Source organism: Mastigoproctus giganteus, chromosome 7 (assembly GCF_048544385.1).
Source record: "Mastigoproctus giganteus isolate SK-2022 chromosome 7, ASM4854438v1, whole genome shotgun sequence".
NCBI lineage: Eukaryota > Metazoa > Arthropoda > Arachnida > Uropygi > Thelyphonidae > Mastigoproctus > Mastigoproctus giganteus.
In genome coordinates, this window is record NC_143581.1 from 98961161 (window position 1) to 98975794 (window position 14634).

A 14634-nucleotide genomic window follows, 5' to 3' on the forward strand; every position below is an offset into this window, starting at 1 on the left:
CAAGAAGGATGTAGATTTGCTGCAACGAGTACAGAGAATGGCAACAAGATTTGTGAATGGAACAAAGGGTTGCTCTTACGAAGAAGGGCTTAAGTTTTGCAAATTACAGTGTCTGGAGACTAGGCACTGGCGAGGTGATCTGATAGAGGTGTATAAAGCCTTGAATAGTTTGAGCATGCTCAATGCTGATGTTATTCTTCCTCTTGCTCAGAATAATCACCTGAGAGGGCATAAATTCAGATTGAGGAAAGACAGATGTGGGGTAGATGTGCGGAAATTTGCCTTTAGCCAGCTGGTAGTTGGTTGGTGAAACAGACTTCCATCCCTTGTTGTGGAAGTTGATAGCCTAAAGAAATTTAAAGCTCAGGTGGACAGGTATTTCGAACAAACGGAGGGGTGAAGTGGAAGTGGTTTTTTTTTTTTTTTTTTTATGGCTGATGCTGCATATGTTTGCTTTCTTGCATCATATGCCTCTACTAATGCTAATGCATTAACTATATTGTAGCAAACATATTTTTTTTTTTACTATCACTGCTACTTATTACACCTAGTGCACAAATGTCTGGATTTGTTTTCATGAATTGAAAGGTTGCTTTCAATTCATGAAAATAATCTTTTAATGAAAGTATATTAAGGTTATCAAACATTTTCATACATCAAGTTCGAAACTAAAACATGTAATATCAATCTTAATCCTGCCCAGGTTGTTGAATAGCTGATTAGATATTTTGCATCTACATTAATGCAGGAGGAATTTTTTAGGAATGGAGATGTCAGATGTTTATCCAGTTATATTAAGGGAGGCAGCAAAGGAGGTAAGCAAACCTTTACCTAATATTATGCAAGCATCATTAGATTCAGGGGAGGTCCCTATGGATTTAAGATATACAAATTTTATTGACAAAGGGTGATATGAGTTATTACAGACCTGTTAGCCTGACTTTATTCTAGAAATGGAGTTGCAGGTTGAAGCGGCTCCAATATAATGGAGTTGCTGGTTAAAGAAGTGTTCCAGGACAGGAATCTGGACAGGAATGCAATATAACTGCATTCCTGTCCAGCACAACAAATCATAACATGTATTGCTCCCCTCTCACCAGATCACAACAGTGATTTGTTGAGGGGTGTGCAATCTTGTCTCGTCAGTCTGATTGGATATTGCAGTGTAGTAACAATGGATGTGGATGCAAAAAATGCAACTTTCACATTGTATATATGGATTTCATAAAAAGCTTTTGATACTTCATCATGTAAAATACTACTATACAAATTGGAACAGGGTGGCATTAAGTATAAGTTGCTGCTATAGATAAAGGGTAGGTTGAGTGGGAGATGATGAAGAGGATATCTGTGTTCATTAATGATAGTGGTGAAGGCATATAAGGCTTGATGTCTAGGGTTTTCAGATGATATAAAGGTTGGCATGGTACATAAATTTCAATATCTTGTTACAGTATGCTACTGTAACAAGATCTAGAAAAATTAAGCAGATGGGCTGAGAAGTAGCAAATGAAGTTTTAACATTGACAAATGTGGGGTACTGTATATGGGTGGCAATAATTGCAGATTAATGTACAAATTGTGTGGACCGCACTCAGAGTAGTGAAGAATGAAAAAGGCCTGGAGTTAATTGTGCAGTCAAATATGAGGTTTTCTGAGCAATGCAGAAAGGCCACCAGTAGAGCTTGTGGGGTTTTGTTGATGATATACAGGAATTTTGCAAGCAGAAATAAGGAGGGAATTATCCAATCATATAAGACAGTTGTTAGGCCATCTTGGGTATTACAGAAAGGTGTGGAAACCCCATTTTTGGAAGTATCTAGAACCTCTGGAATGGGTGCAGAGAAGAGCAGTAAGATTAGTGAAAAGAACAAAAGGTGCTCTTAGCAGGAAAGGCTTCAGTTCTGCAAATTGCAGCATCTGGAGATTGAACCCTTGAGGAGTTCTGACTGAGGTGTTTAAGATTTGGAATGGATTAAGTATGCTCAGTACAGATGGAATCCTGCAGTCCAACTACAGCTAATCTTATCCACTATAAGCGTTCCCGAGTAAGAGCAAGGTTTGTTAGATGCAGTAATAAAAAGGCAGCTTGGATCCGCTTTACTTCAACCATCAATCAAGAAACCCCTACACACAAAATTTGGAAAATAATCAGAAAAATAAGTGGCAAATACTAGACGACTCCTGTGCCTATCATGGGATGAAGGGGACAGAACATTTCTGACCCTTTACAAATTGCCATTATCTTAGGGGAAACTTTTGCTAAAACATCATCAATGGAAAGTTATACACCAACTTTCAGGAGATTTAAAACAAATACAGAAAAACAAAAATTAAACTTCTCATCAAAAGGGAAAGAACAATAGAACCTACTATTCACTATCCACGAATTGCGTAGAGCTCTGTCAACGTCTAGACCAGTGCGGTAGGATCTGACAATATCCACTATTCAATGATACAGAAACTAAGTGCTGAATCATTGCAGTCACTTCTTGATCTCTTTAATAGACTTTACCTAGAAGATACATTCATATTCCCTAAACAATGGCATCATGCTACAATCCTTGCCTTCCTTAAACCTGGAAGGGACCCAACAAACCCCACTTGTTATAGACCCATTGCCTTGACTAGTGCCTCTGCAAAATTCTTGAAAAGATGATAAACCGTCGGCTGATATGGTACCTAGAAAACTTTAATCTCCTACATTCTGCACAATTTTTTATTTGCCAAAACAGATCAACCCCAGATATACTAATAAGACTAGAGAACTCCATTCGGAATGCATTCCTCAGATCACAACATCATGTAATGGTTTGCTTCAATATCAGTAAAGCATATGATTCCATGTGGAAGTATGGCATTCTTCATGAATTACATCTCCATGGATTTTGAGGTCATCTACCGATTTTCATACAGAACTTCCTGTACAAACGCACATTTCAGGTCCGATTTAAAGCTTCGTTATCCCAAGTATACTTACAAGAAGGAGTTCCCCAAGAGTCAGTTCTAAGCACTACACTTTTTAAATTGTAATAAACACCATTACTGAACAACTTCCGAAAACTGTTGATACCACACTATTTGTAGATGATTTTCACATTTTGTGTCATGCAAAGAACATGAATACCGTTGAGAGACAGTTAGAAGGGGCAATAAATAAAATCAATTCATGGACACAAACTAATGGCTACCAACTCTGTCCCCAAAAAAACATTGTGCATTCATTTTTGCTGCCAACGTAAACTCCACCCACATCCCGAACTACTACTGAATGGACAACCAATAGCAGTTCATCCCACCATATGGTTCTTAGGAATCACATTAGATCACAAACTTTATCTATTATTGTCTTTATCTATTATTGTAAACAGTATTACCAAAATTGTTTTTATTACTTCTTGGTTTTTCATGTTTCTTCTGTAAAAATTTGCTTTTTTGTGTATTTTTTTATTTTAATTGACAAATGATAAATTTTATTAATGTGAAATTAGCAAAATTCAAAAATAATTCATTTTATACTTAATAACAATGCATTTTCAAAAATATGTGATTACTTTTTATATTCAGGTCAGGCTGTTAAACTACAACCTTCTGCATTCACATCTGTGCTGGACGGATTCAAGAAATTTTATGTTACCCACATAAAAGGATTTGACGCACGTAAAATGTGTGTTGTTACTCTGTTGTTTGAAGGTTTGCAACAGGTAATGTATTCCCAGGTGTGACTTAAAAATGGATATTCAGGTTATTAAGCATGCTGTTGACACACAAAGACATTTGTGTTTGTCAGTAATGTGCTAGTTTTAAAGTTATTTATCATGATGTATGTAGTTTTATATTTTGATAGAGAAAATTGAATGAATTTTTAGCTTTTAATTATCACTTCAGTGATACCTGCACTTTTGATTTTTGATCTTTGGAAGTATATCTTCATTAATGAATATTTCAATACTTAATTATATCATAATTTCCTAGATCATAAGATCATAAGCTCCTTGGTATCGGATAAATATTGTATAATTTCCTGGGTCTGATCTAGTCTTGGAGAAGAGAGGTGAGTCCAGGTTTGCAGTGATACAAACGTTGGCAGGGTTGTTAACGACAGTAAAGACAGTATGCTACTCCAACTGGATAAGTTGGAGTAGCATACATAGAATAAGTTGGGCAAATGAGAAGTGGCAACTGAAGTTTAACATTGACAAATGCAAAGTACTGCATATGGGTAGCAATAACCCAAGAGAAACGTACCAACTGTGTGGTACTATACTCAGGGAAGTGGAAAGTGAAAAAGACCTGTGGGTAATTGTGCAGTCAGAGATGAAGTTTGCTGAGCAGTGCAGATGGGCTGCCAGGGCAGGTCATGGAGTCTTATCAATGATGTATAGGAATTTGTTAGCAGGGACAGGGAGGTGATTAAACCCCCCCCCATTATAAAAAGACAGTATGCTACTCCAACTGGATAAGTTGGAGTAGCATACATAGAATAAGTTGGGCAAATGAGAAGTGGCAACTGAAGTTTAACATTGACAAATGCAAAGTACTGCATATGGGTAGCAATAACCCAAGAGAAACGTACCAACTGTGTGGTACTATACTCAGGGAAGTGGAAAGTGAAAAAGACCTGTGGGTAATTGTGCAGTCAGAGATGAAGTTTGCTGAGCAGTGCAGATGGGCTGCCAGGGCAGGTCATGGAGTCTTATCAATGATATATAGGAATTTGTTAGCAGGGACAGGGAGGTGATTAACTCCCCCCCCCCCCCCGTTATACAGAGCACTGGTCAGGCCACACCTTGAGTACTGTGTACAGGTCTGGAGGCCTCATTTTAGGAAGGATGTAGAGTTCCTAGAATGAGTACAAAGAAGGGCAACAAGATTGGTTGAGGGGAACAAGGGGGTGCACTTATCAAGAAAGGCTTAAGTTCTGCAAATTGCAGTGCTTGGAGAGTAGGCATATGCAAAGTGGTCTGATTAAGGTGTATAAGGCCTTGAATGGGTTGAGCTGATTCTTCCTCTTTCTCAGATTAAGAACCTGAGGGGGGCACAGATTCAAATTGAGGAAACAGTTAGAATAGATGTGTGGAAATTTGCCTTTAGCCAGTGGATAGTTGATTGGTGGAACAGACTTCCATCTCTTGTTGTGGAAGTTGATAGCCTAAATAAATTTAAGGCTGAGCTAGACAGGTATTTGGAATGAATGGAGGGGTGAAATGGGAAGTTTTTTTTTTTTTTTTGCTGATGCTGCATGAACTTGCTTTCTTGTATTGTATTCCTCTACTAATGCTAATATGCATCACTGGCCAAAAAAATAAACCTTTTACAGTTGGCATAAACAGATAATTAAATATATGGTATGCAAATGTGAGTTGCCATATAATATGATCATATGTTCATTGGTAGCAGATAAATATTGTATACTTTCCTGGGTCTGATCTGGTCTTGGGAAAGAGAGGTGAGTGTTCTGAATTTCAGAAAGGTGTTATTGTAGGAACATGTTTGGCAAGAGCTACAATTGAGAAAACAAAGGAAATCACTGATGTGTTGAAAGCAACCATCTCAAAATTATACAATGAGTAGAAGGCAAAAGGAACATGCAGCAGAAATTCAGTACTCCATGAACAAGACCATCATCATCATCAGCCATTTTCAATCCACTGCAGGATGAAAGCCTCTCCAGCAACTTTCCAGTTCCTTCTGTTTTGTTCAATGGTCATCCATTTACTACCCACAAACTCATGAATTTCATCTGTCCATCTCTGTCATTTTCTTCGAGGTTTTCTTCTGGCACCTCTTTGGTACCATTCTGTTATTTTCTTAGTCCATCTGTCATGTCTTCGAGCTATGTGTCCTGCCCAAGACCATTTTAGTTCTTTATTTTTGATAAGAATGTCCTTTACGTGAGTTTGCCCTAATCCATGTGTTTCTCTTCTTATCTAACAGTCTGAGTCCCACTATAATTCGTTCCATTCTTTGCTGTATAGTTCTCAGTTTCTCTTCTATTCCTTTGGTAAGTGCCCAAGTTTCACTTCATAAGGCATAAGTAAGAAATGGGCATGAGAATGAAACGTTAAACATTCATATTAAGAGACGGAAATGATGTCACTTTTTAAAGGATCCTAATGTAGCTAACTCAGTTACTAGCGTTGATTCGGTCTCATGTCGACAAAAGAACGAGTTCAAAAACATAGAGAAAAAAAAATGTATAGTTTAATGAATTCTGCTTCTCAAGATTTTAATCAACATCAACCCTTCTGAGTAGCATAAGTAAGTAGCAGGCGTGAGTATAAAACATTACATCATTCATAATTTCGGCTGCTGTTAGACTTTAATGACTGTTCGATTAAAATGTTTAAATTTGGTTTTGATTACAATAAAACAATCACTTCAACAAACATCAGCCACTTCTTGCAGCAATTTTTGGTTATGACGTCATACTATTCTACAAATGAATTTCATTTACTATAGAATTGTAAAAATACCAAATCTAATTTCCGTTAAGAACTATAAGAGTATTTTTAAGATGGCTACAACTCCAGCTGAGTGAAATCGAGAAAATTATGCAAGAATAAAAGCTTCAAAGCCACCGAAGAAGCCTCCAATGTCAACAAAAGAACGAGTTCAAAAATATACAGAAAGAAAAAAATGCAGAAATTTAATAAAATCTGCTTCTCAAATTTTTGATCAACATCAACCTTCTACAGCAACTTCTCATCAAGAAGCTGGACTGTCAGCATCACAAAATTATATTTAAGAACTTCCCGAAGATTTCGATCCAGGCGATTTCAGTTCAAATGAACTACCTGAGGATTTTTAGTTGATTCCTGAACCAGCTAGACAGAGTACTGCAACAACCAGCTTCGATTGCATCATCCAAAACAAAACAAAACAAAATAATATTTCATTCAACCGCCTGTTGTTAGACTCTCCACAAGTTTCATCAGTAGTCGAGCATGAAATAATTTACAAGAACATCGAACATGACCATAAATCCTATAAAGAATGTGAACGACAATTTCTAAAAAATACATTTGGAGTTGATTGCAATATCTCTTGTGATACATACAATCTCAAGTGTATGTATCATATTTTAGCTATCACAAACCCATTATAAGTAAATTAACTATTGAACATGAATTGCAACCTGATTGATGAAACTGTCAAAAAAAATAAATGCTTTAAAATGTTTAATGTGTTTGGATTCTTTTCATTCCTAAAACTCTTTAACCTTGTCCAAGCCAAGGATATTTTCACATAAAATAAAACATCTTTCGTGCATACAGGGTACACATGCTGCTTTTTGTTTTCTTAGTGATTATCTCACATCTAACTGACCCAGCATTGCACTGGTCACCCGTGTCGTCGACTGGATACACTGCCTTAGGGTTAACGTGCTTCTTAACTAAGAGTATAACCTCTTCACCCCCTCCTATCCTGTCTTTCCTTCCTTTATATACTGTATTCATATCAATGAATATGAATATTCATATTCATTGATAAGACACCATGAGCTACTCTTGCAGCCCGTCTGCACAGCTAAGAGAGGAGGTTTTGATAAGTTGCCTCATATGAGGGGGTTTTGATAAGTTTCTGGCCTCAGAAAGAAAACGTGGCCACCAGTGGCAAATGAATGTCATTTTATTCAACATAGTTCCCTTCCAGGTTGATACACTTGGCGCAAAGTTACTGCAGCAAATTTGTTCCATGGTAATAGAAGCCTTTGTCTATAAACCATCCCTCTACTGCTCATATGATGTCTCTTGTGTCCCTAAATGTAGTACCTTTGAGGTGCATTTTGAGGTTGGGGAAAGATGATAGTCCGAGGGGGCAAGGTCTGGGGAATAGGGGGATGTTCAATGATTTCATACTGCAAGTCATGAATTTTCTCCATTGCAGTTCTGGCCTTGTGGCAGGGAGCATTGTCTTGGAGGAAAAGGATGCGTTTTGACAACTTTCCCTGCCTCTTTTCCTTCAAAGTGGCATGCAATTTGTCCAACATGACCACATAACATTCAAGGTGATGCCTTTTTCCAGGTATTCGCTGAGTATTATCCCCTCACAATCCCAAAATATCACACCCATCACTGTCCCTGCAGATTTCTGTCTGCGAAATTTTTTGGGTCATGGTGATCCATCATGGCACCATTGCATGGATTGATTTTTGGTCTCAGGATCATACATGGCTAACAATCTAAACGAGTATTTTGCATCTACATTCACACATGAGGAGTTATTCAGGAAGGGGAATGTCGTAGGTGAAGTAAACATTGGCAGTGAGCTAGATGATTTTCTAATAACTGAGAGGAAAGTGGAGGAGAAATTGTTGAGGATAAACATAAAAAAGGCAACCAGGTGGATGGGATCTATCCAGTTATATTAAAGGAGGCAGCAAAGGAAGTAAGCAAACCCCTAGCCATAATTATGAGAGCTTCTTTGGACTCAGGGGAGGTACCCATAGACTGGAGATGTGCAAATGTAACCCCAATTCACAAAGGAGGATCAAAGGCTGACACAAGTAATTATAGACCTGTTAGTTTAACTTCAGTTCCAGGAAAATTAATGGAGGCACTGGTTAAAGAAGCACTGCAGGATCATCTAGACAAGAATTCAGTTATAGCTCAGACACAGCATGGTTTTGTTAAGGGCAGGTCTTGTCTGACCAATTTGATTGGGTACTATGAGATAGTCACAAAAGAACTGGATGCAGAGAATAACTTTGATATTATATATTTGGATCTTAGAAAGGCTTTTGATACTGTTGTGCATGGAAGACTGCTGCACAAATTGGAGCAGTGTGGCATTGGAGGCAAACTGCTGCTATGGATAAAGGGATGGTTGAGTGGCAGAAGACAGAGAGTGGTAATCAATGGACACTGCTCGACGTGGACTAATGTTATTAGTGGAGTTCCTCAGGGTTCAGTGTTGGGTCCATTGTTGTTTTCTGTATTTATAAATGATATTGATGATGGCATATCAAGCTTAATGTCCAAGTTTGCAGACGATACAAAGGTTGGCAGGGTTGTTAAGGACACTACTGATGCTATGCTGCTGCAACAGCATCTGGAAAGGTTGAGCAGATGGGCTGAGAGGTGGCAAATGAAGTTTAACATTGACAAATGTAAAGTACTACATATGGGAAACAGTAACCCCAGATCAACGTATCAACTCTGTGGTACTACGCTGACAGTGGTAGAGAATGAAAAGGACCATGGGGTAATTGTGCAGGCAGATATGAAGTTCTCTGAGCAGTGCAGACGAGCTGCAAGAGTAGCTCATGGTGTCTTGTCAATGATATACAGGAATTTTTCTAGCAGGGATAGGGATGTGATTATTCCCTTGTATAAGGCATTGGTCAGGCCACACCTTAAGTACTGTATACAGGTCTGGAGGCCTCATTTCAAGAAGGATGTAGAGCTGCTGGAACGAGTACAGAGAAGGGCAACAAGATTAGTGAATGGAACAAAGGGTTGCTCTTACGAAGAAAGGCTTAAGTTTTGCAAATTACAGTCTGGAGACTAGGCATCGGCGAGGTGATCTGATAGAGGTGTATAAGGCTTTGAATGGCTTGAGCATGCTCAATTCCGATGGGATTCTTCCTCTTGCTCAGAATAATCACCTGAGAGGGCATAAATTCAAATTGAGGAAGGACGAATGTCGGATAGATGTGCGGAAATTTGCTTTTAGCCAGCGGGCAGTTGGTTTGTGGAATAGACTTCCATCACTTGTTGTTGAAGTTGATAGCCTAAACAAATTTAAGGCTCAGCTGGACAGGTATTTCGAACGAACGGAGGGGTGAAATGGAAGTAGTGGTTGTGTTTTTTTTTTTTTTTTTTTGCCTGATGCTGAATAAGCTTGCTTTCTTGCATCGTATGCCTCTACTAATGCTAATACACGTACAATGGTGTTTCATCAACTGTCACTATTCGTTGAATAACATTCCTTCACTATTTGAAAAATGGTCCAAAAGTGCCTTTGCACAGTCCCTTCTTTTCCTCCTGTCATCAGCTGTCAAGAGTTTGAGAACCCACTTGGCAGACAGTATTCTCATACAAAATTCTTCATGCATGGTGTAATGCACCTGCTCCAAACTGATGCCTAGGGTGTCTGCTACACGTTCAAGTACTGATCAGACTCGTCCTCCTGTCTGCTACATGTTGCAAATCTGTCCTCCTGTCTGCAAAGATCAGGTTGTGGACACTATCGACAGTTCCCACAGTCACTACTGTCCTGGGTCTTTCTGGTCTTTCCTCATCTTCTGTGTTTGTTCTCTCCCTCCTGAAATCTGCCACCCACGATTTCACTGTGCTGCATGAAGGGCACTCCTTGGCCATTGTTTGTTTCAATTCGTCATAAATTTCTTTGGCTCCCATTTTCTTGGAGAAGAGGTACTTGATGATGGCTCTCTTCTCAACTTTAGAAAAACTAACAGTTTGCATCGCCATGGTCACTTCAGACCTGTAAAAAAAAAAAAAAAAATTTTTTTTTTTTTTTTTAATGAAAACCCCAAACATGAAAGGTATCAAAACCTATAGTACTTAGTACCATACATGGGTTGAAGGAGAAGTATGGGGGGAGGGGGATTCTGGAAACTTTGCTCTAGAGACTAAACATGGGTTTCACCACTTCAAGCCTCCAATAAGCAAAGTGGTGGTATTTCACCAGTTGATGAAAGGTATCTACCACCTGCTATTACTACTGCCAGGAAATGAATGAAATTTTGCACATGTTAAAAGACATTGGGTAACAACATACTAAAAGGATTTTCATCTAATCATATTTTTTCCTTGTCAGGCTGGAAACTTATCAAAACCCCTTGTGCATGCACATGTTCTTACTCTTAGTTATCCTAACACACCTCATGTATTTACTTGTTCCTTGATGACTCTCAGCCATCCTCAAAATTCCCAGCACCTTGCTTTCCAATTTGTTGCCTGTTCCAATGAAGGAGTCCAAGAATCAATTTCCTCTCTGCCTGCAGCTATTTTTAATCTATTAGTCTATGTATTCCCTGAAGCTAGCAGTTTTTCAACCCACCTATCTCTGCCTTGATGGCATCAGCAGATATTCTTGTGTCTCTTCTATTGAAGTGTATCCCATTCCTGTAAAAGCAGTCTCTCCTGTTAACAAGCACAGACCACGCTGGGAAAAATTCTATCCCATGAGCCTTGTACAGTCTCTCAAGGGCCGAATTCCAGACACTTTCAAATTCAATCATCATAACTCCTAAATTTTTTCCCAACGCTGCCCTTTACTTGTTAAATAAGTCCTCCGATTTCGTGCTTGTAATATCATTAGTGCCAACATGTACAACGATATCACCTCTGTGCCCTTAAAAGATATCTGCTCTACAGTGTCATCTACCCTTGCCCCTGGCAGACATACCCTGGTCCTTTTTGCACAATATATTTCCCATTTCCTTGATAATAGAGTCATTGACAATATTTACCTCCTGTGAGATCACAGCATTCTGCCTTGTGTATTGCAGCTGTGTTGTGTGAGCTTTGGTTTTGAGTTGGGCAGCTGAGAGCGTGATGGGCCGCCAATTTTAATTCCTTCTCGGGAATCCACTGTACTCTTCAAGCTCACATAACCACCCATCAGGGTCCCCATTTTAATTCCTTCAAGGGCATCTACCCAACTCTTTACACTCTCATAAACACCCATCAGACCACTGAATTGGACTTCATTTCTCCATACTGCCTGCACCAAACACACAAAGATATCTCTGGCTGTATCATGTCAAGTTCTAAAAATATCCATAAACATTGCACGAGTTTCACATTTTGTTAGGCCATGATTTGTGTAAAAAAAAAAAAAAAAAATCGCCCCATTGGTTCTCCCCCGAGCCACAGCACTCCTGCTAATTTGTGCCAATTGCTTTGATATTCTAGCCTGGTGTATGATTTTTGTTTAAATACAATTCAATTCATTAACAATGAAAATTAATCAATTTAATTGATATATTGGCAATATTACACACTAAACTAATTGATTTCTAAATGCAATTATACATTATACCATTACTTTTGCAGAGTTTTAAATTAGTTATATCTTTACTAAAAGTAAAATTTCTTAGCTATAAAAAAAAAAACATATGCCTACCTACTTGATTAGTACCTTTCAGCTTTTTTTTTTTTTTTTATGTAAACCCCAAACACGAGAGGTATTAGAACCTATAGTACTTAGTACCGTGCTTCGGTTGGAGGTTGAGAAGACGAAATGAGATATTTGTTGACATTGGACTTGAACTTCTGTCGACTGTAATTTTCAGAAAATACGTATGAAGGAAGGTTGTTCCAGGAAACGGCAGCTCAATGAATAAACGAGGAAGATGAAAAGTTAGTTCTGTGAGTTTGAAGTTGGATAGTAAATGAATGTTGGCTGGTGGCTGCACATGTTTGGAATGTTTTGAAAGAGAGAGCTGGAATTATAAAAGCCAATTCAGAAGAACAGTGCCCATGGAAGTGTCTGTAAAAAAGGCATGCAGCAGAAACGGTAAGTCTATGAGACATCGAGTGGAGAGGACTGTTAGAAATGAGTCATTAATTAATGTAACTGCCCTCTTCTGAGTGGAATCAGGCGCCTCCGTAGCCAGGTGGGAAGGAGCAGCAGTGCGTAGCACACGCTTCTTGATTGGACCAGGGTTCGAGCCCGTCACCACCAAATACGGAGGATGCGGAAAGGTCAGGGAATGACCACCGCATATTCCCGGAGCAATATGGCCTTAGTTGCTAATGCTCCTAAACACCAAATAACATCTTCTGAATGGAATCTAGAAGCCTGAGAGAGGTTTTGGGGCACCACACCCCAGATGTGGGAACAATATTCCATGGTAGGGCAGATTTGAGATTTGTACAGAGTGAACAGCTGTTTGGAAGAAAAGTAACGCCGAGAGCGAAAGAGAAAACCAAGTTTTTTTGATGCAGAGGAAGCAATATTTGTAATGTGCTTATGCGAAGAGAGATTAGAAGTCAGGGTAATCCCCAAAAGAGAGATATCATTTTGCTTAGAAATCGGAGTATCACCAAAGATAAGCATAGGAGCAGAGGAATCCTTTTTGTAAGATTTAAGACAAGACTGAGTTTTAGAAGGGCTGAAATCAACTAAGTTGCATTTGCCCCACTGGAAAATTACCTGAAGATCGGCATTTAAGGAATTGGGAGCAGATTTTTGAGAAATTGAAGCTGATTGAGCAGGGCAAGATTTCTCATAATGGAAAGTGGAATGCAATGTGCTATCATCAGCAAAATCATGGATAGGATTTCTAGTTAACGGGAGAAGGTCATTAATATACAAGAGACAGTGGGGTTTGCAAGATAATAATCTCCCAATGACGACTTTATAACTTACGGCTTGTCGCTTATTTACAACTTGCAAAACACCTGTTCATACCTATTCTAGTTATTACTGAATTTTATGATTTCTGGTTCAATATTTTTTATTTATTTAAAGAGTGGGGGAAAGAATTGAACCTTGCGGGACACCGGCATTAGTGGAGAAGTTAGAAGACAGAGAGCCATCTACCATCACCCTCAGTGAGCAATCAGAGAAAAAACTGGATAACCAATTACTAAAAACAGTTGGAAAACCATAAGATGGAAGCTTGTTTAGAAGACCTTTATGCCAAACACGATCAAAAGCCTTTGAGATGTCAAGAGCAACTACTTGGGTTTCACCGAACGTGCCCATCGAATTAGTCCATAAATGTGTAACATAAGCCAGAATATCACCAGTGGATCGACATTAACGGAATCCATACTGGCGATCATTGATCAGACGGAAGGTTTCTAGGTAGTTTACGAGTTGGCGGTTAATTTATTTCTCCATTACTTTAGAAAGAGTAGAAGTAATTGCAATGGGAAGATAATTGGATGAGAGGGATTTGTCACCCTTTTTAGAAACTGGCTGAATATGAGCGAATTTCCAAGCAGAAGGAAAAACACCTTTGGAATAAGAAAGTGAAAAAAGGCGGCAAAGAATAGGAGTAAGTTTGGGAGCACAGGTTTTGAGAACAAGTGGAGAAATACCATCTAGACCTGGAGCTTTCTTAGCATCAAGATTCGTCGAAATCCCTCTGACATCCTGTTGACGGAAGACCACAGGAGGCATTGAATGGAGCATTTGGGAATGGTGGGAGGTGTTTTACCAAGATCATTAATACATGAGTTGGAAGAAAAATGGGATGCTGGCAGGTCAGCTTTATCCTTGGCCGAAGTGACAACAGAACCATCTGGTTTGGACAGAGGTGGGAGCAAAGATGGGCAAAAGTTGTGGCCAATAGCTTTGGCAAGAGACCAGAATGCTCAGCTACCATTAGGGCAAGAAGCAAGTTTTCAACACTTAGCCTGTTCAAACTCTAGACTGATTAATAACTGCTTTACAATTGTTACGAGCTTTGGTGTAGGCAGAAAATGAAACTGAAGAATTAGCAACAAGCCAATTACGATATGCAACGTTGTTCTCTTGAACAGCCTTAGCACATTTATTGGAAAACCAAGGATTTGATAAAGGACGAGATTTTAAAGTGGAGTGTGGGATAAAGGATTCCATTTCTGCAAGAATAATTTCACTGACACGATCTGAGCAAATGTTGACATTAGAGGTTTTGAAACAGTAATCCGACCAAGGAAAAGAAGAAAA

At 38.8% G+C, this 14634-nt stretch overlaps 1 protein-coding gene across 2 annotated transcripts in view; it reads left to right on the forward strand.

Moving 5' to 3' along the window:
- Agps (alkyldihydroxyacetonephosphate synthase) overlaps positions 1-14634 on the forward strand; it is a 467281-nt gene that overhangs the window by 336993 nt on the left and 115654 nt on the right. For both annotated transcript variants that reach the window (XM_090377792.1, XM_090377793.1), the window contains one exon: positions 3568-3704. In XM_090377792.1, the coding sequence (XP_090233918.1) occupies positions 3568-3704 (137 nt within the window). The remainder of the gene's footprint in view (positions 1-3567; positions 3705-14634) is intronic.